The sequence below is a fragment of the Nanorana parkeri genome, unplaced genomic scaffold (assembly GCF_000935625.1).
Source record: "Nanorana parkeri isolate BGI_ZX_2015 unplaced genomic scaffold, ASM93562v1 scaffold197, whole genome shotgun sequence".
NCBI classification, from domain to species: Eukaryota; Metazoa; Chordata; class Amphibia; order Anura; family Dicroglossidae; genus Nanorana; species Nanorana parkeri.
In genome coordinates, this window is record NW_017306465.1 from 480036 (window position 1) to 507076 (window position 27041).

Consider the following 27041-nt stretch of genomic DNA (forward strand, 5'->3'; position numbering starts at 1 on the left):
CACCAGTGATGACCGATGTGACACTATAGAACTGAAGTGCTGCATCAGAATCGTCCATTTGCCTTGCACTGGAAATGGGTCTAGCGAGTAAAGAAATTACGTTCCTCAGGAGACAGGGGTGGAGTGGGAAGGCCGGAGGATCCCACAAACAGACAATTCAACTTCGGTTTTAATTCATTCCACACTTGAGTCATCTAAAATAAAAAACATAAAATGATCTGATTTTTAGTATGAATGTAAAATGACAAACACGTTGAACACAATAGATCAGTCAGAGCTTGCTTACTCAGCTCACTGAGCGTTGACTGATACAATGTATGCTATCCAGATCGGATGATAGGAGAATATATCCCGATCAGTGAGGCTTGTTGCATACAAAAACAATTCCTAGTGATTTTATCTCTTGATTGGTGGGCTGAGGACTGTATTCTTGTCTACAAACACTTTAAAAACAATGCACAGAGCCATTCGGCCTGCAGATCTCTGTGAATGTTCGTTCTGTCCTAATAAAGGCAACAAAAAAAAAAAAAAACAACCTAATGTTCCAAGTACAGTATACATTTTTTTGATTGAATGCAATAGTGCATTATGACCACTAGATGGAGCTAAGAAGCATAGTGGTACCTCTGTTCACGAACGTAATTCGTTCCACGATTCTGGTCGTGAACCGAATCAAACTGTGATCAGACCACGATCCCGACTAGAGGAAGCCATGACCATGTGTCAGAGCCGGGAAGATGGCTGCGGTTGTGTTAGTCACCGAATTGTTCAAACAGAAGCGTTTGTGAACTGAGGTACCACTGTACTTTTCAAGTTGAATGTAATGTAATACTGTAGTATGGCCACTAGATGGAGCTGAAGAGCATAGCAAATACTTGTTTTTTATGTAGGGAAAAGCTTTCCTGATCCCTAAAGGCAATCAGATAAGCCTCTGGAGTGCCATTCTACATTGTTAATTCTTGAAAATATTAAATTAATGCCTTTAGTGGATTATCTTAGAAACAATTGATGTGCACAACATCATAAGGTTAAAATACTTGTTACTTTATATACTCCTACCCTGATACTGTGATTAGAAAGTGAAACAAAAGCAGCAGATGAAGGAGATCACCACTCTGCTCTCTCCTCCTGTAACATTGTTCACACTGTGGAGGGACAGCACTGCACAAAGCAGCGGAGTCCTGATTGATGCTGATCCTCCCTCTGCCAAGCCAAGTACCGCTATGTAGAGGATTACAGGTGCCGGATAGACAGGGTCAGGAATGCGGTTTCTCAAGTACATTTAAAGTGTATATATAGCCACCCCTATATGGGCAGGCATTAGAAACCCTGTTAAGTTCTTGTTGTCGTGTTTGTTCTCTCTATGTAGATTCACTTTCTCTCTTTGCCCTGGTAATTACTGTCATCAAGACAGAAAGCTATCGGAATTCCAAATAAGAGGTGACGGTAAATGGTCCAGAGTGACATCTGTTCTGGTGACCACACTCAAGAGGTAAATCTAGACCTGTCCGAAGTTCAGTGTTAACTTCCCCCAATAGAGGGGCATTTTAATTTGAGCAAGATCCTCTTCTAGCTGCCTGGCAGGACCTCCCCTTGCTTGACATACTCATATTTCTCAGAATCAGATAAATATGCACATAGAGCTTTATTAACCCAATGGATATCCATAAAAAAATTACACAAAGTTCACTGCACTGGAAAAATGACAGCTACCATCTCACGGCTTGCAATGACCACCAACCACCTAACCCACCACACCACCACCACTTCCCCACAGGATCTATACATCAGCCCTATGATGATGAAACCAAAAAGCAGCCAACAAACCTCTTTGTGCCCCTGGATCTGTGAATTCACAAACGCCCCAAGTATGTGGGAGGTGAGGGGCAGATAGATGTGGATGAGCTGGGTTTCCTGATGCAGGCAGAAGAGGGAAAAGTAATTCCTCAGCTCCATGACCATGATGGCGTTCTCTTGCTGGAATAAGAAACAGATTGTCCACTGAATATAGAACAAGACCGATGTGTAGAAAATAAAAGAAAGATTTAGGACATCTACTGGATGAAAATGCCAGTTATAAATGTAAAGATGCAAAGACAATGAATAATACATCAGGAGGTTAAACCCAACAGGATGTTTCAAATTCAGTTATTACATTGAAGTAAATAGTATATTGTATAGAACAAAGAAAGGTGCTGCCCTTGTTATTTTCAGCTATATAGATTTAGGGCCCATTCCCACCCAATGTATTTGATGTGTTTAACACATAAAAAATGCATATACACAAATAGGGCTGCAACTAATGATTATTTTCATAATCGATTAGTTGGGCGATTTTTTCCCCCCTTAATCGGATTAAAAAAATGAAATAAACACCATCCTTATGTTAAAATAAAAATGCATAAATGCAGTGTTACAATCAAAGTTTACTTCAGAATAAAACTACATGCACAATTTGTTGCAATCGCACCACCCACAGTGTAATCGCCTGCACTGGAACGCACAGTGCCATGCATTCCAGTGCGGGCGATCACACTGTAGGTGGGAGGCATGTTTGGGGTGCCATTGTAATGAATGGCACTGCAACGCACCTCCCGCAGCAGAATTTGTCAGGCCGAAACCTAAAATGATTTAAAATAAATAAATAATTTTATTGTAAACACATGGCGCTTGATTAGCTTCAGCCAGGGAATGACAGCTGCCAGTGGCAAGATTCCGCAGACGGCAGCTGAATGTAAATACAGCAGGTAGTGGGCTGGTGCAATAGCCAGCCTGCTATTGGCCATTTCAAATGGTAATAGCCAACAGCAGGCTTGTTATTGCACCCGCCCACTGCTTGCTGTGTCCTCCTCCCAGCGTGGAAGAGAGGGCTAGGGGATCCAACCAACAAAAATCGATGATGAAAATAGTTGACAACTATTTGCATTATCGATTGTTATTGATTATTCAATTAGTTGGTTGCAGCCCTATATTAAAAAAAAAAAAACACACAACTGGTTTTCAATTATGTAATTCGCTCCAGTGCAATGCATTGCACTGCAGTTTAAAAAAAATAGAGTATGCTGCGTCTCTACCTAAAAAGAAAATGCATGTAAACGCAGGTGTGTTTAAGCGTTTTGGTATGGATAGGCCTTTAAAATGCATCCAACGACAAAAACAAAAATGTCATATATTGCAGCTTGTCAATCCTTGTTGTTTTTGTGCTTTTCCAGGCCTTTTTCTCCCGATGATCCTGCCAGTAACACACTTCCTGTCCTAAGGTAACAATGCTCCCTCACTGTGCTGTGTCCATGGATAAGCAGCATTGTAAGCCTAGGAAATGCGATTGGAGTACAAGACAGCTCACCCCTCCTTATAACATAGGGGGTGTTCTGTAGTAGAACATCAAAGTGTATCTCAGATTGGTTGAGATCACACTTCAGAGTGCACAGGAACTTGCAAAACTCATTAGATTTCTGGCAGCATCATTGGGTATTATTTGCGCTCCTCAGAGATAACAAAACCCCTTCAATGGTAAAGTTAACAGACCGAAAAGGAGCAAGTAACAGAAGTTCATTGTTAGAGTTTACATATACTTCAAGTGTATTTTGGAAGCCCTGCATTCTATACCAATTATTTTCCCGTGTTTAACTTGTTTCCTATTCTGATTATTCTTAAGACTTAAACCCCACCCACTTTGTGTCTACATATGGCTATGGCAGCTCTGTGAATGGATGTGCGGAATAATTACAGGAAAACCTGTCATGAGAAACGTGGAGGCTGCCATGGCTGACCTCTCCTGTAAATGCTAGTTGCCTGGCTATCATGCTAACCTACATGCTTTGGTACTTTAAATCATTGACCCCAAACAGGTAGAGGAGGACTTCTGACTTCTCTCCCACGTATAGTCTTTGGTCCCACGGAAGAGGTTTCTTCCTATGCCAGTGACAGGGTAGATATGGTTATGCAGGAGAGTTCCATAGTCCCATGGATAGGGATACCTGCAGGGTGCTGGAAGAAATAAGTTTTATTCTAGCCAATATATAGTTACATAGTATTTGAGGTTGAATAAAGACATATGTCCATCAAGTCCAACCTATTTGTGTATGTGTGTATGGTCCTATTGGTGTGTAGTATGTATAGGTCCCTTGTGTGTTATCAATTTTAAGAGTACTTTTACCCTGTATATTACGGTCCCTGAGGAAATCGTCCAATCGCCTCTTGAATGATTCCACACTTTCAGCAGAAATCACAGCATGCGGCAACGAGTTCCAGACCCTGACTGATCTAACTGAGAAGAACCCCCTTTGCCCCTTGTGCTGAAATTTTTTTTCCACCAATTTTAAGTGGTGGCCTCTCGTCCTCGTCATGGAGTTAATTGTAAAAAGTTTGCTGCTAATGTTACTATCCCCGGTAAACATTTTATACATGAAAATCATGTCCCCCCTTAATCTCCTTACTTCCAAGGAGAACATTTTTAATTTTAGAAGCCTGTTCTCATAACTCAGGTCCTCCATCCCCTTTATGATTTTGGCTGCCCTCTGGAAAAATAAAAATCATCCTTCTACTTGAGCTTGCCTCCACAATGCGAGACTCCAGTTGTTCCACAGACTCGGCCTCCTTATTCTGTACAGTAGCGCTCATCATCTGTTTCTTCATCAGACTGTACTTGTGCAAAGCCTTCTGGTGCTTGTGTAATACTCCTTTTTCGTGCCTTTCACACAGATCCTGCAATGAACAAAGACATCTGAGATTGGCTGAACAGGGTTACCCCTCTGACAACATCATTGGTGACGTCTTGAATCGTGTTACAATCATAAAATAGGAATTTATGATAACTAGGGATGTACCGATACTGAGTATTTGGGCGAGCACACATTTACCCAAATGCTCCGATACCAGAACTTATGGTCAGAGGACGATTTCCTCTGACCCGCAGTGCCGTAAAGGGGAACATGGAGCAGGCTTCCCGGGGAATCAGGAAGCCGGATGACGAGTAATGACACGCCTCCCGATTTCCTGATTCGCCGGGAAGTCGGGTCAATACTGATTGGCTGGGTAGCCGGCTTTCCGGTCAATCAGGAAGTCGGGAGGCGGGTCATTACTCGCTGATTGCCCGAGAATCTGGCTCAATGCCGATTGACTGGAAAGCCGGCTACCCAGCCAATCAGGAAGTCGGGAGGTGAGTCATTACTTGCCGATTGGCCTAGAATCCGTCTCAAAGCTGATTGGCTGGGAAGCCGGTTTCCCAGCCAATCACAATCGAGGCGGCCAAACAACATGGAGCCGGCTTGCCGGGCAATCAGAAAGAAGGGTGGCATGTCACTACCCGACACCCGGCTTCCTGATTGCCTGGGAAGCCGGCTCCATGCCAGCGGAAACACCTGTACCGGTGAGTACCTAAAGCAAAATATCAGTACTCAATACCGAAAAACTGTTATCATTGCATCCCTGAATGATAACCGCTTTATGTCATTTAGTTCCTTGTTGAAAGTGGGGAACAATCCATGTTAATACACAGAGTGTAAAGTGGAACTCCCCTCTAAGGAGAAGTGGAAGTTGAGTAACATACACCTTCCCGGCAGCTCAGAGCCGGCATAGGGCACTGTCACACACCGGCTCTATACTGAGAAATGATCGATCATGTAACTGATGATCAACCCCCTCATAGTATAAACCTCTCAACCTAACCGCTGAACTATCACTTTCTCAAACAATTCATCACCACAGCTACCGCCTCATGTATCCCTTGGCCCTCCCTTTTAAATTGTAAACCCTCACGGGCAGGGCCCTCCATACCATCTTGCCTTTAGTATAGTAACTGTAATATCCATTGTATATTGTAAAGCGCTGTGCAAACTGTTGGCGCCATATAAATCCTGCATAATAATAATAAATAATAATGATGATGATGGTCTTTTGCCAGCGTAGAGCAATAACTGGCAATCACTGCTCCCCGCAGCAATTCCCCCCTCCGGTCTCCATTGCACCAGTGCTCACTGGAGGGGCAGATGGGGGTAGGGGATGGGTATGGTTGGCTCTGGCCCTAGAGAGGCAGAGTCCGCTGTCACTTTGGTAGCGGGGTGGATTCTGACAATATTGTCCGGATCCTTCCCGGCTGTGGTACAGCTCTGTGCTTTCATCTGATATCGGGCATTAGCCTGCTATCTGCTGACTTTGGATCATAGGAGTAGTAAATGTACTCTGGTGACCTAAAAGAGAAGTAACGTCAAAAAAGGTTGGGCTTTGGTTTTCTATTAAAGACTGCATTGTGTGAATCGTCAGGCAATATACCTTATATGATTGCAAGAGATCCAGGAAAAGATTCAGCTTCTCCACCACATCGATTTCTTCAAGTTTACCCTAAAAACAAACAATCAGACAATAGAAGTGTCAAATACATTACAGAGAACACATCAGTATAAAAATTTGCAATATGCCATTAATTGTTGTTTAACATACAAGTACGAAGGTTGCCATCCTGACCCTTTCTTTACCACTTAGAAGTCCCTGACCTGGAAGCAGCATACAGAAACGCAGTGTTGGGACTTCGGACCTGCTTACTTTGTTCCAGTGCAGTGACTTAAGCTGGCCATCCATGACATACTGTAACTTACAGGTAACTCCAGGCACAGAGCTAAATATACAGATACACAGATGTGGGTGTTGTTTTACCTGTCAAAGGATTTCAATTTCTGTTCATCCTGTACTACAATTTAAAAAGCTGTCAAACAGCACAGCCCTTTCCGTCAGGGCAGGAGACCTGAATTGTCTCTGTTGTGGTTAAGTTACACTAGCAGATCTTTTCTCTCCCTACCAGCGAAAAGAGAAGCAGCAGACCGATGAGCTCATCTCTCTGTCGCTTTCCATTTCCTCCTATCAGTATGTTATTAACACAACTAACTTGCTCCTCGTGCTGCTTCTCCTTCTCCTAGGTTTGAGTCCTGCTGTGCAGGAGACTACAAAACACTGTTATTAAACCAAATTCAGATACTTATAGGGATGCACCGATACCAGTATGGGTACCTATACCGAGTATATGGGCGAGTACTCATCCAAATGCTCCGATACCGGAACTTCTGGTCAGAGGGAAATTTCCTCTGACCGGCAGTGCCGCGGGGGGAACATGGAGCCGGCTTCCCAGCGAATCAGCATTGAACCGGCCAAAACAGCATGGAGTTGGCTACCCAATCAATGAGGAAGCCGAGCGGTAATGACCGGGAAGCCGCCTCCATGCTCCTGGCGACTACCGAAAGATAAATACCGGTACATTTAATGATGTATTATCGCATTATGTGGCATCATTGATATTTGCCTGGAGTTTAAAAACTAGTGCACAATGGCAGTGCCTATATTTTCACCCAGCAACTGTGACATGGAATACTCGGCACTGCTAGGTATGCCAGGAGCATGTCACTCACACCCCCTCTCCAACATGAAAGTGGGAGAGGGGGTGTGTCCTCGCAATTGGCCTGAGCATGTACTGCATACAGCCAGGGAAGGTGTCCATAGTGCTTAGTATATCAATGTGGTGCTCATGCAAGGCTATATTTTGCCTGGTCTTGGATGCCCAACTGAGCTGAGGAGCAGAGTATATGTTGGGGGGGGGGGGGAACCTTTTACTTTGTTCTGTATTGGCAAAGGGGAAGTGTACTCTAAAGCAGAGTGAACACAGACCATAGAATATTTTATTACATCCCATTTTATTGTTTTAAAATATATCTTATATGATCTAAGTAGCAGGTTACAAAAATAAGAGGAATCCAAAGCTTAATATGGACCCAGCAGACAAAGCTCTTTCTGGCAATCTGATTAATGAGACTGTTATACTTCATGGTTAAGTGAAATAAATGTATAATTTAGGTGTTTTTTCAGTACTTGTCCTGGTCCTCCTTAAAAGCAATTATTATTAACAGGACTAAAAACATGACCGCAGGTCTGCCCGGTGTTATTGCCTTAGCAAGAATGCTCTCCCAGTCTTGCCTGCACTTTGATCAGCTTCTAGAATGCCAAGAACTGAAGAGTCTGTTGACTTGGCAAATAACGCTTTTTAGGAATTCTTTCACAGAGATCCAAGTCGCATGTTTTCCTAAGCATTCCAAACTCCTTATGACATCTGGCCTTCCAGTCCACGTATTTCAACATTTCAAGACTGTCCAGTATTGTGCACAACATGAGGCATGTACTTAGAAATGGCAGCCACTCAGATCTATTTGCAAATAGCAAAAAGGAAAAGTGCTCTTGGGTCGGGCAGTATACAAAGGAGTACAAAGGGGGTCCCCAGAGCACACACTCTAACTGAGCTGTACAGCAAAACCTTTTGTGTGTACAGTCTCATCACTGTATATCTGCTGTGTGAGAGGCACTGTTACCTGTGACTGCTAGTCTCTCAAAATTTGGAGTGATGTCCCTACCTGTGCCTACTCATCTACTTACCTACTCCTCTAACCATCTACTCACTGTTCTCCTGGGTAGAAAGCTGCAGTCCAAGGCTCTCTCTGCGTCATTACTTTTGTAGCACTACGGACATTCAAGTACAGTAAACGCCCAGTTATCTGGCACCCACGGGGATAGGTAGGTGCTTGATAACAGTAGCTTCTGGTTGCTTGAGAATATTAACTCTCAAGGAACCCTCCGCAGCCCCCTCACCTTCCCCCGATTCATCTGCCGGCTAGATTCCACAACTGACAGGTGAAGGTAGACAGGGGACAATGGGCAGGTGCAATAGTCAGACTGCTACTGGCTATTTCAAATTGCAATAGCCAATAGCAGGCTGGCTATTGTACCGGGCCACTTGGCAGAGGAGCGGACATGAGAGAGTAAGTTATCTTTCAGGTCCACTGCTCTGCTCAGTGGGTGGGTGCAATAGCCAGTCTGCTATTGCAGTTTGAAATAGCCAATAGCAGGCTGGCTATTGGTCCCCATTGTTTACATTGTGCTGCCGACTGCAGGATGTAGCCACCAGTCGGCAGCAAAGTGGAAACAAAGAATTTCATTAGCAACTAAATAAATTTAGTTGATAACTACATTTTTTTAATTGTCATCACGACTTTCAAGCAACCGGCACACAAAAAGGAGGACATATGTCCTTGATTTTTTTTTTTTTGCCAGTTGCTTGAGTGTGCCAGTTGCTCAAATGGTGAATAATGGGGGGGTTTACATATTCTTAACAAGCAGAAATTGAGCGTTGTGACAAAAGCTGAAGGAACTGTGGAGCAATTCATCCTCGAAGTTTGCAGAGGAATAACTAAAACAGTAGCTAAATCCTTACTTCCTTCGGGAGCAGGGACTTGGCAGCATGACTGCCTTCTAATGTAAACAAATACCAGGTGCCCTAAGCTTTTCAGAAACAGAACAGCACCAGATTGCAGAGTGTCTGTTGCAATCTTTGTGGATGCATTGCTCTACAGTGGCTGCCGCTACAGAGGTCAGTGAAGACTTGTTTTATCATTTGCTGCTTGTTAAGACTATATACAACATTTTACTGTCAATAACCTGGCCACAGGTTCACTTTAACAATGTCATCTGCTCATAGAAGATGCAAGGAGTGAAATGAAACTGTCGCAGATGTCAATGTACCTGAGACAATGCAAACAGTGCACCCAAGTGTGCATCCAGAACTTGTGATGACATGTGATGGCAGGATCACCACAAAGTGCATGCCTATTGTGGAGGCACTTCAGGATGGCCATGGCTGGAGGGACAGATGATGCACTCAAATTTACATAAGATGACAGATTAAACTGTAAAATAATCCAATCATGATCCCCAAAGTGAACCTTCAGCTCTAAATGGAGTGTGTTATTAATACTAAGTGTGTTATTGTTACCTAAATTGTTCAGTTTTGTAAGCTTTGCACAGCAGCACAACCCACCATGATTGCCTTTCGGTGGGCTAACATTTGACAACTCATGATGACAGAATTGCAGAATATCCTAAAAAACAAAGATATATCAGATAAACCTATAGTCACATACCTGCTGTGCTGCTTTATCAGCAAGCAGAGCAAATTCAACAGAAAGTCCTTTTAGTGCTTGCTTTAGTGCACCCCAGGAGCTGTGGGTCAGAGCAGCCCAGGAGGGTAGTGGGGTAGTGTCAGAACCTAAGGCACTGTGGATAGAAAAGAGGCAGAGTACACCAAGAATAATAAACACAATACTTGAGGTTAGATAGCACATTAAAACAGCATTTTAATGGTCAGTCCACCTAAAATGGTTATTTTTTTATGGCAAATGCTGGAAAGTTAAACCAACTGACAGTGCTTATATCTCTTAAAGAATTTATTGGCATGATATCCGTTTTTGACCTCCTGGGTCTGCACACCTGCCATACCCATTAAAAAGAGTTTCCGCTCTACCTGTTGAATTTATAATGATATTATAATGTGGAGATTGCAACAGGAGGTGCTGCAAGACAAAGTTGGGTAGAATTGCCCAAAACTCCCATGTTGACAAGTGCAGAGTCTGGAATTATAACCGAGAGATCTTGCTTTTAGAACACCCAAGACATATAAAAACCAGAGGCGGACTTAGACCACCAGGCTCCACCCTGATCACTTTTGGGTGGGCTGGCATTTGACAACTGATTTACCTTAGTTCTTTGCCAAAGCCCAAAAGATCAGTGGCATTATCAATGGCTCTTCCAGCCATTCTCTCCGCTCGATCCCGGAGTTTGTAAAAACTGTTGAAGATGTTCCTGATCAGCTCTCTGCTGGCTGCAAACTGGACCTGGATATCAGCTGGGAGGAAATCCTGCAAGAAGAGCAGCAAGAAGACAGGAAATCAGCAGACATACAGCACAAAGTCGGAGCCAGGAATCAACATAAAACAGGCCGCGCACAAAACAGAAGCCTGCCTCAGGAAAAAGGATCTAGCTGCTGGTCTAATAATGAGGTTTAGATGGGTTGACATTTCTTTATTTAAAATCAATATTCTGTATAGATTTATAAAAGACATTGTGATGATACATACCTTGGCTTGTGTTGCAAATTTGCACATCATATATTCATCTCCCACCCCACGGGAAGATTCACGCATTTTATTCTGTACATCCTAAACACCAACACAAGAAAAAATATATATATATTCTTACTTGCTTCTGAAAACATTCGGGCTTACTGAAGAGTAAAGTAAAAAATTAAATCCATAGAAATCAGTCAGAATTAATATTTTACCTTATAATAGCAAAGACTATAGAAAAAGAAATCAGTAAAAAACAAAACAAAAGAATTTAACCAGGTAGAGGTGTGAAGTGAAAAACAATTGGTGGGTAGAATCAGAAGCAAGTCCATTGACCTTGAGAGTCAGTGCTCTTAGATTTGCAGGAAGGACCTTGAAGGGCAGATGTGGTTGGGAGTTGTACTCTAAGGCCCATGGGTAGTCACCTAGAATGTATGTATAATGGTGGGAAGAATGTAGATGGGTATAAAAGTAGGCATGGGTGCTACGGGGAGAAGGGGGTGCGCTGAAGTTGGTAGATAGTTAAACACGGGGGGGTTTGGAGTGGAGTAACACAGGCATGTCCCCAGTAATCCACGGGTCGTTTTGGTGCAGATGAGATGGGGAAGGGGGCTGAAGGAAGAGAGGGGGAGAGTAAGCAAGATGGGGGAAAGGTTAGAGATGGGGTAGGAGTGGACAGGGTGAGGGTGAGGCCAGCGGGTTATAGCCAAAAGAGACAAAGAGCATTTTATCGTGAACTATGCAAACCACTGCAGCACTTTTCACCATCTTTTCCGAGAAGTCCCAATCTTTATTTCACACAGTATCGCAGCCATTCATATTTTGTTAACATTTCTACCTACTACTGTCCACTTTCTTGATTGACAAATCTAGAAATTTTTCATTTTCATTGTTTGTGTTAATAAGGCCAAACTCAACACCGATATAAAAAAACACCAATTAACGGACCTATAGCAAACAGTAAGTAAATGGCATGCTGCAGTGCACCACAGTGAAACATGGGGATAATAATGGTGTGGTTAGATAGTGGCAGGCCTGTAGGGATTTCAATTATAGTACCAGGGTTCTCTAAACAAACAGTGCTGACTTGACCATACATGGGCAAGAAACGGGCAATCATGACAATAAGCGAGCAGCACATGGGAAATCCTTACAATACTTGAGCAAAAAATGGTCAGTCATTACATTATACGGGCAATTGTTGCAAGGTGTAGGCAACAAAAAGGCACATTTAGGGGTTCATTTGTAAAAGTTATACACTGGGTGGATGCTTTTTGCATGACAATTGTGGCCCTAGATGGTGATGAGCATGGAAAATTTTATAAATAAACCCCTTGCCTACCCTTTTGACTTCAATACATTATGCATTTGACTTATACATAGAGAGGAGTGTGGAATATGAACATTGACCACCATGCTCTGGGTGTACCATGCACCACCTGGGAAAGGAAAAAACAAAACCTAATAGTAAAAACAAAAGTCTACAAGTATGCCAGCCCCTTAGCTATCATATTAAACATTGTCTCACTTCAAGTGCAGACTGTCTGAATTTTCAGGCACAGTCAGTCAAAGCCACTATTTGCAGATAAAAGATCTGAGCAAACTGATTTGATGCAACAGTGACCACCATTCGAATTAGAATCAAGCAGACATTGGACCAAGTAATCTGTCATTTGTAAGATTGCACACACAGACATTGGGTGAAGACTGGTCATTTTGGGACCCAAACCCTATGTTACCAGACGCAGCCTTGTCTGTAATGTTTACTGCCGCTGTGACAAGACCCCAATTCTCTGGCTGTGCTCAAACTGAAAATAAAGGCAACTTACTCACACAGATTTTTTACAAAAAAGCAAGCTGTACTTACCTGACCATTATATGAAAGGAAGATAGTCACAAGTATGTCATCCCAGAAAGAGGGGTGCCGGGATACTAGATTAATGAACCTCTTTAGAGCTCGCCTCCGGGATTCTATAAACTCTCGATCCGCTGATATAAAATAAAAAACAAACAACTGTAAAGATATAATTTTGTGCTGTGGTCAAAGCTTACCACCGGGATTAATTTTGTACTGTTGTGCAAAATAGGCACAAATAATTCCATAATTGTTTATTAAAATTCCCTTCATTATTATTATGTCATATATGATCAGACTTAAACCAGGTGGAAACCATGAATTTCCCACAATGTATAATTTTTGTTTTTAATCAGATCCTTCAGGATTGGTGATATAGTGAAGGGGATGGACACAGCCTGTAAAAGGTGGTCTGTATATAAAGCATATTATGCATATAATAACTCGTACCATATTATGCTCCTATTGTAAGAAAAAGTTGGTGAAATGTTCAGTTGTTTTATTTTGTGGGTTCAGGAGATCCTAAGATGATACAACCAGCTTTGAAAATCGATCAGAACCCCAAGTTTATCTCTAGCAAAACCTTATTTTTGGTTTGGCTAGTAAGAAAACAGAAAGTGATGGGAAATACAAAATGTTACAGTTGTTAACAAAACAGCAGAGGGGAAATTATTCATGGGGACACCTGGAGTTTGCAATAAAGAAATGCTAACAGCAAGACCCTACAATAGAAGAGCTCCCATACTCACCTCTCTGGTGGTCAGTGTGTCTTACTTTCCCTCCATTTCAGCATTGTAGTCTCCTGCAACGTCTTCAGCATTTAACACTTCTGGCAATGTTGGATACCTGTGTCTCCCGCTGTGTATCGTGGTCCCTATGTCACTACAGGAAACCACAGCAACATGGGGAGGATCTGAGGATTGTATGCAGCAGAAGACAGAGACATCCAACACTCCCAGAAGCGTTGAAAGCATTTACAGATTTGACGGGGTCACTTTAAACGCAACTGATTAGAGAGCGCATAAATTCTATTTGCCACAACAAAGGACCTACCTACTTTCCCTCAGGCAACTGCCTCCATCATTTGAAAGGGACCTGAATCTAACTGAGGACAGGGAAGTTTATCCTCATTCTACTGTCTCTCTCATTTGAAGTGGACCTGAATCTAGCTGAGGGCAGGGAATTGCATCTTTTAGGGATGCACCAATACCGCTTTTTGGTATCGAATACCAATATTTTTTTTTGCGGTACTCGGCGATACCAAATACCGGAATCCCTGGGTCTGCCGCTTGGCTTCCTGATTGCCTGGGAAGCTGGTGTTCGATCGAAAGAGCACTGGCTTCACTTTCCAAGGCAGCCTGGCGGCACATCATGACCCACCTACCGGCTAGGAAGCAGCCTTCACTTGTTGCTAGACAGAATGGCTTCCTGATTGGCCGGGAAGCCAGCTCCATGCTTCCTCGCGGCACTGCCAGTATCGGGGTAAGTATCAGAGCATTTGGCCGAGTTCTCACCCAAATACTCAGTATCAGCACTGATACAGATACCAGTATTGGTGCATCCATAGTATCTTTGTTCTAATGTTTACCTACCCTTCTCCAGGCTAATGCTGCCATCATTTGCACTGGACCTGAATCTAGCTGAAGACAGGTAAGCTTATCCTCCTAAAATCTCTACCTTACATTTATCCAGGCTACTGCATCCTTCATTTACAGTGGAACTGATCTAACAAAAAGGACAGGTAAGTTGATCCCTGTTCTAATATCTCTACCTACCTTTCCCCAGGCTACAACCTCCATTGTTTGACGAGGACCTGTATTTAGCTGATGAAAGCTAAGTGTATCGTTGTTCTACGGTAAAAGCTCTACCTACCTTCCTTCAGGTTATTGCCTTCAATGTTTGAAGTGGAGCTGAATCAAGGGAAGGACAGGTAAGTTTATCCTTCTAATAGCTCTACCTACCCTTCCCCAGGCTACAATCTCCATCGTCTGGTCCAATTGGACATGAACTTTGAGCTTAAATCCCCTTTAAGCAGTCAGTGCATACAATATGATTTTTACAGTGTATGGAAACGATAACTTAAAATACAGAACAATACGTGAATGGGTTAAATCCCATTTCAGATAATTAAGTCTCTGTGATCCTCAGAAAAAGAGTTCTCTCAGAATTTGACATCTCCCCTTGAAGTGCTGAAAAATAAACAGTTATCACTTTTGAGGGCGCCTCTCTCTTTCTGTAAATGAGCTCTTTACAACTATCTCCTTTCACATCAGCCCTGATCAAAGCGGGCAGCACACAGATTGTGACAGTGCCGTCACCGCTCACTCTCCTCCTGCCGTCTTCATATCCTCCCTAACAAATCTATGCCGTTTCATGAAGGACAAAAATAACTTGCACACTTCTCAAAGGGTTTCATCTCAGTGAAAGGAACATAGATCTTCACCGGTTTGAAGACATGTCACTTCAGGCGCTGCTTTGAAAAAGTATTTTAAAACTGTGTCTGCCAATGTCATTGTACTGCACACATAATAATGCAGAGCCGCCTGCTGCCCGAACAATGGAATACTTTTCCAAACTTTTTGTACTTGTGAAAAATTTTAAATCTCCAACACTTTAAGGTGGATCTGCTATACATTTAGAAAACCTCCATTTTTTTTTTATTTCTCTACTAACAAAGCGGCTTTCCCAAGGAACCACAATTTCCAGATTTGACTTACAGTGTCACCTGCACTGTAAGTCTGTGGCAAATGTGGTAATATTGCACGACTACAAAATACACAGGGGGAATTGATCACAGCAATTGCAACAGTTTTAGCCTCTTAGATAATTTTAAATGTGCAAATCTGTTTAGCCGCTCCTTTTAACATGTGCGCCTGTTTTGACGAGAGCTTGTACTATTTTCCCGAGGGCGCCTGGTTTGCAAAAGCAAAACAAATGGAAAAAGCACTCATCAATTCATCATATGCTTAGACTCTAAAACTTTGACATTTGCAGAGCGGTTTATAAATATGTCGCTAAGCGTCTTTATAAAACCCTTGATCCCACCAACCACCCTAAAAAAAAAGCATGAATGGAGGAATCTACCCTGCAGCCTATTCTATTAGGACTGCCTGTACCCACAGCTGTCAGACTACATGAACAGTGACTGCAGCCAATTGGCCTCAGTCGCTGTGCGGCCAGCAATTTTCAGGCCGGCTCCTTTGACAAAAGTACTTTTGTTGAACGGAGTGGTGCTGGCAGGGCCACACACAGCTTGAATTTCATCAGCAAGACCTGTTCAAAATCCAAACAGAGTCAGCTTTAGAGCCATTGTAAAGTCCTTATGTGAAGGGTGAAAAAAGTATGCAGGCTTCAGGCAACAGTCTAGGTGGCCGAAGACAAGTGCTTCCAATGGGAACATTGGAAAACGAATTTAAAACTGTCAGGTTGTACCCGTACAGGGTAAAAAGTATTTATTATAAAAGAAGACAACGCTGTGACAACGCTGCTCCTCCCCAGATACAGATCAGAGAGCAAGCATCAGGTAGGACAGTGGTACTAGCAGGATGACCGTGTGAAAATAATAGTCACATAGGTTAAAATAGACACAAGTTTAAGATAATATTATTATTATTATTATTATTATTAACTAGGGATGTGCCGATAATGTTTTTTCTGTATATTTTGCTTTTAATACTCACCGATACCGGTGCTTCCGCTGGCATGAAGCTGACTTCCCAGGCAATCAGGAAGCTGGGCAGCATGTAATGACATGCTGCCTGGCTTCCCGATTGCCCGGGAAGCCGGCTCCTTTGCGATTGGCCAGGCAACCGGCTTCCCAGCAAATCAGCATCGAGCCAATGAGCTGCCAGCTTTGTTCAGGCATTCTACCAGCAGCCGCTGTTAAGGCTGCATAGGCAATATTGGGGATTCCTCGATCAATGCTCATTTAAGTATTGATGGAGGAATCTGTATCTGCATTTTTCTTGTTCAGCCCATGGGTTATACGATAAAAACAGAACAGTGTATTGTCAGCTTAAAGCTACCGTACTACTACTTAGAGCTCATCAGCTTCTTCCGAACTGACACAGGCCGGCTGCGGAAAGCTATTTGCTTTCAACAATTCACCAAAGCTGGGCTGCGCTGTACTATGAGCAACTGCAAGCAGCAAAACCTCAGTGCAGCTCATTACACAAAATTGACTGACAGTAATATGAACAGAAGGACAGCGACGATCAATAGGGGGGGGGAGAAACGTGCACAAGGTCTTCCCTTTCTAGATGAAAGGAGAAAGCAGCTTTCAGCTGTATGTGTGGATAAATTAGCATAGACTGTCATTGAAAGGAATAAAGATGCAGATGACATTTACCTCCCAGCATTCTCTTGGGTGGGAGGGCTGGTACCATGCGGTATGGATATTTCTGCAGCAACACCTCCTGGAACATGACAAAGTCATTGTATCTTCTGTACACGGAAGACTTAAAGAACTGTAAAGAAGCATCAAGAGATCATTATGTTAAAACATTTATCTGGAGGTCATTCTCAAACAATATTAACAAGATGTTTAGGGCTAGTTTACACCAGAAGTGTGTGCGTCTGCGCAGCTGCAACAAATTGATGAGTGCGTTTGCATGGGGGGTCTCAGCTGCCTTGTGATGTGTGAGATCCCTTGTGCGTACCTGTGCCTTTAAGGGAGGTCGGGCTTCCTCCTGACAAACCTGCACCCAATTTGATCTTTTGCCTCATGTGCTCCAAGATGGAGTCTCTCATAGTTTAGAGTTAGGACCGCATTATCTAGGAGGTGCCTTGGCGCAGCTTTAACATTTTCTGCAGAAGACGTGCATCTAAACCTCTGTTTTTAACCTTAGCTGTGAGACAAGTTTTTTTTTTTTTTTGCATGCTGGCTGGCGATTGTGCTGGGAAAACTTTTTGCTGTTTGTACTGTATTAGGCCCTTCCATGTGCACCTTGCTCTAAAGCTGGTAACAAATTGATGAGTGCGTTTGCCATTTGTTTTGCTTGTCAGTATTGTATCGCGATTGACGCAGTTTTTGTTGCAGCTTAAAATGGGATTCCAGGTGCATTCCAGTGCATTTTTAATGCATTTTGATGCATTCTGTTGTGATCAGGACTGCTCTGGTGTGAACAGTGCATCAGAAATCCCATAGTGATGCATTGTGGATGCAGCTACCAAACTGAATGGACTTCATCACAACTGCATCTGGTGTGAACTAGCCTTTAGAGTTAGGCCTATGTCAGACTAGTGATCCTGTCTTCGAAGGGAACATGATTGCTAGAAGGTACACTGATCTACTTCTACAATGCTGCTCCATCTAAGGTAAAATGCTTACCCGCCAGAGAGGGAGCAGCAACGGAGCGACACCTCACTGCTGGCCAGAAAGGGAGCAAACTAGGGATGCACCGATACCAAGTACCGTACTTGGTACTAGTACAAGTACCGATACTTTTCCAGCACCAAGACTAGACAAGAGAAAAATTCAAAAGTTAGGAGGCAGCTGTCATTTGTAAGGAGCACACGGAGCTCCTGGGATTTGTACATCTCTGTTATAATGTATGATTTGTTTTTATAAATATAAGGGATGCATCAATACCAGTTTTGCAAGTACAAGTACCGATACTTGTCCAGGGTCCTATAGAGTCACCCTTGTGTGTGCTAGTAAGCTGTGTGTGTCTCCACAAACATAGCAAGGCAAGACAGTTCTCTGCTCTCTGCTCCTCTCTCCTCCAGGCTAGTAGATGGACAGCTGTTGGAGATTGTCCTCTCTCTTGCTATCCTAAAAGTGGATTTATATTTGTATTTTTTCCCCGAAAACAAGACACTGTCTTATATTTTTTGGGGGGTTTAAAAAAAAAAACAAAAACAAAAAAAAACACACTAGGTCTTATTTTTGGGATAGGTCTTATTTTTTTTTTTTTTAATGTACAACAATCCACACTTATTCATGTACAAAAATATGGTGATCAGGGCAACCAGGGGTGCCGTACATTTCCAAGAGCAATTTGCTAACCAATCGCTGGCCAGAATGAGCGAAGCGCGCTTTCACTTTCGATTTCTCACAGGTGGAGTGCATTTGGTATCACTCCGCCTGTGACAAGAGCCGGCGCTATAGAGGAGGCATCGGCTTATGCGGCTCTGCTCCCTCCGGTGCCGCCTCGCTTCCTCTAGCGCTGGCACCGCTTATTCTCTCCTGCCTCTCCCACGGCTCTTCAAGTTCCCCCTTATGCCACCACTGGCCCTGTGCATTGTCACAACTAGGTCTTATTTTCGGGATAGGTCTTATATTTTAGCAATTCCCAAAAATAGTACTTGGTCTTTTTTTCGGGGTAGGTCTTATTTTCGGGGAAACAGGGTATTTAAATTAAATATTTGGTGCCGTGAGTTCAGCTTTAAACTGAACTCTTTTAACACTACTTATATCACATTAACATGTGCTATGTTCTCACCTGACTGGACACTTCATATTCCACGTGTTTGAGAAACAAGCCTTTCTTCTCTGGGATGAGCTCCACTTGCACTGTATCATGACCCAGTAATTCCTGCAAGGTGTATATCAGCATCAGAGGACTCTCCTGGGTCCCCTCCATCCTGCAGCATTCAGGGTGTTTTAGCCAACCTGTAAGGAGAATTATTGTTTTGGTTTAGTTGTCCGCACAATGAATGATCACATGCAGCATCAAGCAATATCTCATTACATAATGCAGCCAGATCAGGATTCACTCACAGTGAACTTAGAGTCAGCTACACAAGGTGTGTTTTAACAGCAATGTTACCTTAGACCAGGGGTCAGCAACCTTAAACACTCAAAGAGCCATTTGGACCCATTTCCCACAGAAAAGAAAACACCGGGAGCCACAAAACCCTTTTGACATCTAAAATGAAGATAACACTGCAAATATCGTTTTGTACCTTTATGCTATGTATAGCATGTATATAAGTATATGTGGGCTTAGTAATGCACTGGACTCTGGGCTTACCTGAAACCCCACCTGAGAGTGACCCTGCAGAGCACACCATATATCCTGCACAGCCCATCTGAGACTCTCTATGGTGGGCTCTGCAGGGCCTCTTTCCCTGAACCTCCTCCCAACACCTCTTACCTGCTGCTGCTGGGGCCTGGCCTCCTCCACCCCCTCCCGTCACGCCACCCCTAAGCTGCCCAGACCCCTCACATGGGTACCGGCCTGATGGCGGTGTTCTATCAAAGTTTGTGACTACGTTACAATGTGTGACCGGTGACGTGGTCACACATTTCAATGTAATCTCGCCCAGTTTTTTGGCGGTGGAATGTGTGACCACCAATAGGTGAAGCACTCCAACGCTTTCTCAGTTGTTCCAGGGCAGATCGGCATCGCAAATCGTATGTGCAGGAGAACTGATCTGCTCTGGAACAGATGTTCGGTCCCGAAATGTCACTTCTATCCGACTGAGTGCGATCTCACATTCCACCCCACTCACAAAGTCGGATAGAAGTGACATTTCAGGACCGAACAGCTGTTCCAGGGCAGATCAGCTCGCTTGCACATACGATCTGCGCTCGAACAGCTGAGAAAGCGTTGACATGCGTCACTTATTGGTGGTCACAAATTTCACCGCCAAAAAACTGGGCGGGATTACATTGAAATGTGTGACCACGTCACCGGTCAGAGGTTCCAACCTGGTCACAAACTTTGATAGAACAGTGGCCCTGTCTAATCAATTAATCAGAGAAATAGATTGTAATAATAGGCAACATTACAGTGTTATGTTCCCCGTTATAATCCATTTTCCTAATTAAATGAAATAATTTTACACATTTACACCTGTAACACCCCCACCCACCCGCTCCTCATTCAGACTCAACTGCCAAGCCTCACAGCCAGACGGTGCGCACAAGTGAAATACATTTTCCTGAACAAGCAAGTTCGCTAGAATGCTGACTTGTGATTTTTGGCTGTTACATTTGTGATTAAAGATACCCTGGAAAAAGAGTTGTAGCACTCCTTCCTGAGATGACAATGAAACACTCGTTTCCTGTTTTTGATTTCACTGTTCTGGTCATAAACCACAAACTCTGCCATACGGAGATCCTGTGACTGTACTTTCCCTAGAAATTCCATCCTCGCAGTAGGCCATCTGCGGCCCAATGTAAACGTAAAGCTGGACTTTTTTGTTTTCTTTAAAGTAATATTAAACTCTCAACAAAGCTAGCAGGGTCTTGTCCTGTATTAAAAAGGGGATGTATTGCAGGGACAAGTCTATAATTTTGCCACTTTATAGATCATTGGCTCGACCTCATCTGGAGTACGCGGTCCAGTTCTGGTCACCAGTACTAAGAAAAGATGTCCTTGAGTTGGAAAATGTCCAGCGGAGGGCAACCAAACTAATTAGGGGTATGGAGGACCAGAGCTACGAGACGAGGCTACTAAATTTAAACATGTTCACATTGGAGGTGAGGAGATTAAGGGGGGATATGATTTCCATGTACAAGATGTTCAATGGTGGTAGCAACATTAGCGATAAACTGTTTAAAATTAACTCCATTACAAAAACTAGAGGCCACCACCTAAAATTGGTGGAAAAAAAATTCCAGCACAAGGGGCGAAGGGGGTTCTTCACAGTAAGATCAGTTAGGGTCTGGAACTCACTGCCACAGACAGTGATTTCAGCAAATAATGTGGAATTGTTCAAGAAACTTTTGGACGATTTCTTAAGGGACCGCAATATACAGGGGTACAGGTAATATACAGGGGTACAGGTACTCCTAGAATGAGATCCTAATAGGTTGGACTTGAAGGACGAATGTCTTTATTCAACCTCAAATACTATGTAAACTTTTCTTTCAATAATGCATCCAAATCAAACAAATATACATCGCCCAGTCAAGTATTTCTTTACATTTTTACCCAAGAACCTACAGTCATCAGGTTTCCAAACAGCTCCGACTCTCTCAGCTCGGCATCCCTGAACTTCCTGTCCAGTACAAGATCACAAGGGACAGAGCAGTCCCCAGCAGCCGTCCCATCTACTAGCTTGAAGAAGAGAGGAGAGGGAGACGACTGGCTTGCCTTTCTATGCATGTGTATTTGTGGAGTCACACACAAGAATCTCTCCATAGGAACCTTCAAAGGGGAAGAGCCACCCCAAAACAAGATATCAGGGCCAGTGCTCAACTTCCTGGATTCCCAGTGTGCTTTGCATCTCAATCCCTGCTGCTTGATGTGATGCAATCTCCATTTCGCAAGAGCACATATCCCATCATGCATTGCTTCCAGCAAGCAATAATAACCCTACACTGTTTAGAAGTTGAGTTGTAGTTCAGAAGTCAGGCTCTCAGAGTGGTGACACAAGAAAGTATACATTGACAGGGCTGAGTGAAATTGTGTCATTGTATTGAGGAAGTCCATCCTATGGGCATCTTCAATCAGTAAGTTTAGATCGATATGGTTATTAAGAGTGGAATAGAACTTATGGAAATTCAATAAAAGAAAATAATAATTATATATGCCACATCACCACCCATGCCTTGGGAGTGTTGGATCCCTGGTCCCGCCCTGGCTCCTATACCACTATTGTGTTGTGTTGTGTAGTGATGTCAAAGCTGGAACCACAGCCTGCAGTGGAGGAACGGGCATCGGACACTCCTTGATGTGTGTGGCATCGGGATTATTTTTAAAGTGCATCTTATACTCCATGCTATGTCCTCTTTTTAAATGTGCCCCCTTCAAGCTTGCTAAAACAGCAACTATAAGTATATAAAAAAAGGACACCTATATGGGGGAAAAGTGTAATATTATAACCACCTTTCCTTCCACCTTCATAATACCGGGTGTGAGGTCATCATCTTACTAACGAGATCCTGGGAAATGGTGAGTACTGTGTAGGAGCGTCTTCACCATGAGATTTGGTCTACTCTACCTTTCCCAGATGTCACCGGAAAGGCTGACCTCACCCTTGTGTACGCGGAGCGGTCAGAAGCCATGTGAAAGGTTAGTATACGATCTAACTTTTTTGGTCCCTCACAAATTGTCCCTTAAATGTGCCCTTCTTCATTTTTCTGCAGAGCATTGCAGCCCGTGATTAGTGGACACGCATTTCACTTTAAACATAAAATGTTCTTTCATCCTATAAGTAGATGATGATTATTTGCAGGGTGCTTGTACTTTGTGTACACCTGTCCTACGCTCAGCTAAATCTCTAGGTTAGTCAGAGCTCCCACCCAGGCCAGGGTGGAGGCCCCTATGCAAACTCCTACATATTTATATGGACTTTAAAGGCTTCCATTAACAAGGCCTCTTTTCATACAGGCCGGGAGGAAATGAGCCTCTGTGCTTATAAATCTCTAATGCAGAGAACTCTAAAAACACCTCAGGCCAACCACCAAGGGAACGGGACTTCTAATGTATGATAATTACATAGCTATGCGATCAAAATATACAGGGGGGGGGGGGGTTTATCTAAACTGGTGCAGACAGGATCTGGAGCAGTTGCCCATAGAAACCATTCAGCTTTTATCTTCAGTTTGTTCAATTAAGCTGTGAAAATGAAAGAAAATCTGATTGGTTGCCTACTTTGGGCAGCTGCTCCAGTTTTGATTGATTCCCCTCATTAAACACTGTCTGGGGAAAAAACAGAAGATGGCAGAGACTTTCTACTCTGCAAAGGTTAAATGGTTGTCAGGTCTAGGGGTAGAGCAATAAGGTGTAATGCCCTATTCTACGCTCCAGCATGCTTTTTCCATCTGTGTGACTGGTCCACTTAAGCCTCTTCTATGAAACTCAGATTTAAGCGGGTAATTCCGTTTTCCAAAATGACTTGGGAAAGCGAACTTACCCGTTAAAGCACATTGTGCGTGTTAGAGAGTGTGCGTGTTAGAGAGTGCTGCTGCCCGGCTAACACAGTATGGCACACAGTGGAACGGGGGCAGCGCTCAGCTAGCGTGCACCCCATTTCTCACACTCACACAGCCCTGTGCATGCGTGTATACGCATGCAGATGGAGGGGGCAGCGGGGTTGGTTTAATTTGTTTTCTTATTATTTACCTTATTATTTTTTCCCATTTTCATTTTATTATCTTTAACATTTTTTTTTTACTAAACTTTATTACTATCACACAGGGACTAACAAGCCACTATGTGATAGCATTCGGAGGTGACAGGTTCTCTTTATGAGCCTGCCCTCCAACACAGAAGATCCACCACATGTGATTAATCTTCTGTACAACTCCACTTGCGAAAGCTGACACAGGAGCGCTGCGAGTACAGTGGTCCTGTGTCACTGATCGCAGAGCGGAGAACAGACATTTTCCGCTCTGCTCCCCATCCTGAGGGCATTTGCTGTGGTCCGGGGTCCCCGAGAAGAGCAGGGGACCCCGAAAACCACTGGGGGCACACAAGCAGGCTGCTTACAAGTGATCTAGGTGCCTGTATAGCCGCTCAAATCACTTGTACAAAATGGCTCCCCCGCCATACATGTAGTCTTGCTTGCCCAAATGTAGAGGGGAAAAAAAAAAAACACCTGCCTGGAACTGTATGTCCCGGGCATCGGCATTCCACACCCCTGTATATTGGCCATGGAAGTTCAGGGAAGCTGAGCTGAGGGAGTAGGCACTGTTCAGAAGCATGATGACTGTAAATGTTCGGGCAAAACCTTTGCTGGGCAAATATTTGTTTGACCTGTATTCATTACTGAATAAATGTTTGAGAGATTAATTAGCGATGCACCGGTATATCGGCCGAAAATGGCACTTTTGTCATCATGCCGAAAGTGCCATTTTGTGGCCGATACAGCGGTGCCTCTGTTCTATCTCTCCTCCCCGCTGGGCGCTGCTCTGTGTCCCAGCGGGGAGGAGAGAAACTGTGACAGCCGGCCGAGCGCTGCGGGAGGAGAGCGATGCGAGCGGCTGGCGTCTCTCCTCCCACACGGCTCGGCCTCCTGTCACAGATCGGCAGAGTGGTGTGTGGGCGGAGACAGCCAGCGCTGTCACAGGAGGCTGAGCTCTCCTCCCTGCACCGCTCGCTCAGCCTCCTGTGACAGCTGTCAGAGAGGAGTGATTGCGGAGTGTTTGTACATAATTGAGGACAGATTATGTGTACTATATCCTCAAATTATGAATGCATGGGAAGTGATCTACATAATAATTGTGGTTATAGTAAACATATTCTGTCCTCATGTTATGAATGAACAGGAACACTCAGTATAGAGGATTCCTGCTCATTCATAACAGAGGCTGCAGAAAAAGAGATTGAGGACTCTGTGTCCTCAATCTCTTTTTCTATTTTAAAAGGGAAATATCAATGGGTCTATTTAGAACCCTAATGTTTCTCAGAAGCCCCTAAAAAGTAAAAGGATACAAATATTTAATAAAATAAATAAATATAAAAAAATTAAAAAGTTTAGAAAAAGTAAATAAAATTAATATATTTGAAAAAATTTGAAAAAGTTCAAATTAAAACATTTTCAGCCTGACATTTTTTTTTACATTTCGGTGCACCAAGATTAATACTAATTCAACTAAAATCCAACATGGAGAGTAAATCCCCCAGGTGACATAAGTAGATGATGGCCCTGGGTACTGGACTATAAAACAAAGCCAGCTACTGCATGTGTTTATATTACAAAGAGACACTGCATTATTACAAACCTTCTATTCCACTTTATTAAATTGAAATGGGAGCGTCTGCCCATCTAATCCTAAAATATATATTGCAGTTTACCAGTCCTTAGTTGTGCCGGCTGCATTCATTTTCTTGTTTCAGGCTTTTCCGCCTTTATTCAGTAGCCAATAACACACTTCCTGTCCTAGGGAGACAACGTTCACTCATTGTACTGTATCTATGGAGGAGCAACCTTGGCCCTCCTAAACAGGAAGTGTATCAGGACTGCAAAACACCTCTCCTAACTGCCACACCATGGAGGGGTGTTCTGTAGTTCCCAGAGCACTGGAAACAATGCTGATAGCAGTCAGCAGAATCTCATTAGGTGAACAGTAGTGATGTGCACAGTTTGGTGTGAACCCAGTTTGCTCAAGCCCACTCAAAAGTATCACTGCACATCTACTTCCCGGGCCAATCAGTTGCAGCGACATTCCCCACCCCTTTGTGTCATGTAGCTGCGGGGTGAGTAATGCACCAGGTGGGTGGTATAGGTCACATTTTTGTGTGGACTTGGGAGAACTCCGGCAGCCATCACTACTCAACAGCTTTTTTTTTTGCCCTTCAATAGTACAGGGGTGCACGATTCCTATCGCCCGACACCCAGGACATGCAGTTGGCGCAGGGCGGGTGTTTTTTCCCCTCTACATATAGCCCTGCTGCGGGCAAGTACCGGTAAATGTAGAGCAGGGGAGCCGCCACTCGTTTTCTACAAGTGATCACTTGTAACAGCCTGCTTGTTCCCCCCTCCCCATCGTGATTTTTGGGGGACCTGACTTCAGCATGGAGAGCAGGGAGCAGACAGGACATCAGGACAAGTAGATTGTCACGAGGGATAAGCAGACCGCCATGGGGGACAAGCAGACCGCCATGGGGGACAAGCAGCTTGGGCCCCCACTTTAGCTCTTGGACCAGTAGCATATCTCACAGATTAAACGAGAGAGAAAAGTAATAAATGCAGCAACACTGATCTTATGATGAAGGTGCATTTGCTACTTTGTTGCAATGAAGCCTGCAGAGCATCACACTTGTGATCAGTGCGTTGCGGGTGCAGTGAACGGGTTCCATCAATGTTTTCCCCCAACTTCAGGTCTGGAGCTGCTGCCATGGGGCTGAAGGAAGTGCACCAGGACTACAGAGCGGAGACAGAGAAGGATCACCAGCATGTTCTCCAGAGTCCCAGTCAGATGGAAGTTGTAGTCTTTCACATGAAGTGATCCCGCACCTGGATGACGCAGCTGTACAAAGCCACAAAATGCCGCGCTAAATTCAATTATCAGAATGCTGCTAGAAAACGCACCCTTCAATTTAAGAAAGTGGGGCAGTTCGTATAAATTAACTTTTCTAAACACAATAACTAAAAAAAAAAAAAAAAAAACAACAAAAAAACTTTGAAACTACATTACCACAAAAACTTCACCACTTTTATATGTAAAAACTGCTCATCAATTACAGTACACCCTTTACAATTGCATCCAGCCACTCAGTGGTTAACAGGCGGATGACGTCACGCCCAGAGCAGCTACCCCAAAGGTGCTCACGTGATTCTCCCCCCAACTCTCACCTGTAATCGCGCTCCGCTCACTCCAGCATCTCCAGCATTTGCTCCGAAGGCCCCCG

The 27041-nt window shown here is 43.6% G+C and overlaps 1 protein-coding gene across 1 annotated transcript; it reads right to left on the reverse strand.

Moving 5' to 3' along the window:
- On the reverse strand, positions 1-27041 carry SNX8 (sorting nexin 8). Its single transcript, XM_018555448.1, has 11 exons — positions 26986-27041; positions 19236-19405; positions 17141-17258; positions 12805-12926; positions 10950-11030; positions 10570-10730; positions 9957-10089; positions 6274-6342; positions 4558-4707; positions 1828-1977; positions 1-194 (listed from the first exon to the last, which is right to left on the reverse strand). The coding sequence occupies exons 2-11, from the start codon at positions 19374-19376 to the stop codon at positions 81-83; spliced, it is 1239 nt and encodes a 412-aa protein (XP_018410950.1). The 5' UTR covers positions 19377-19405; positions 26986-27041; the 3' UTR covers positions 1-80.

What these genes read in the sequence shown, in the direction of transcription:
- SNX8 (XM_018555448.1), bottom strand. Translation starts at nt 19,376, where the DNA reads ATGGAGGGGACCCAGGAGAGTCCTCTGATGCTGATATACACCTTGCAG. An exon ending in TCCTTTCATATAATGGTCAG is followed by an intron (nt 11,031 to 12,804) that starts GTAAGTACAGCT and finishes GTTGGTGTTTAG; the next exon opens with GATGTACAGAATAAAATGCG. An exon ending in ATCTCTTGCAATCATATAAG is followed by an intron (nt 4,708 to 6,273) that starts GTATATTGCCTG and finishes TGTTCATTGCAG; the next exon opens with GATCTGTGTGAAAGGCACGA.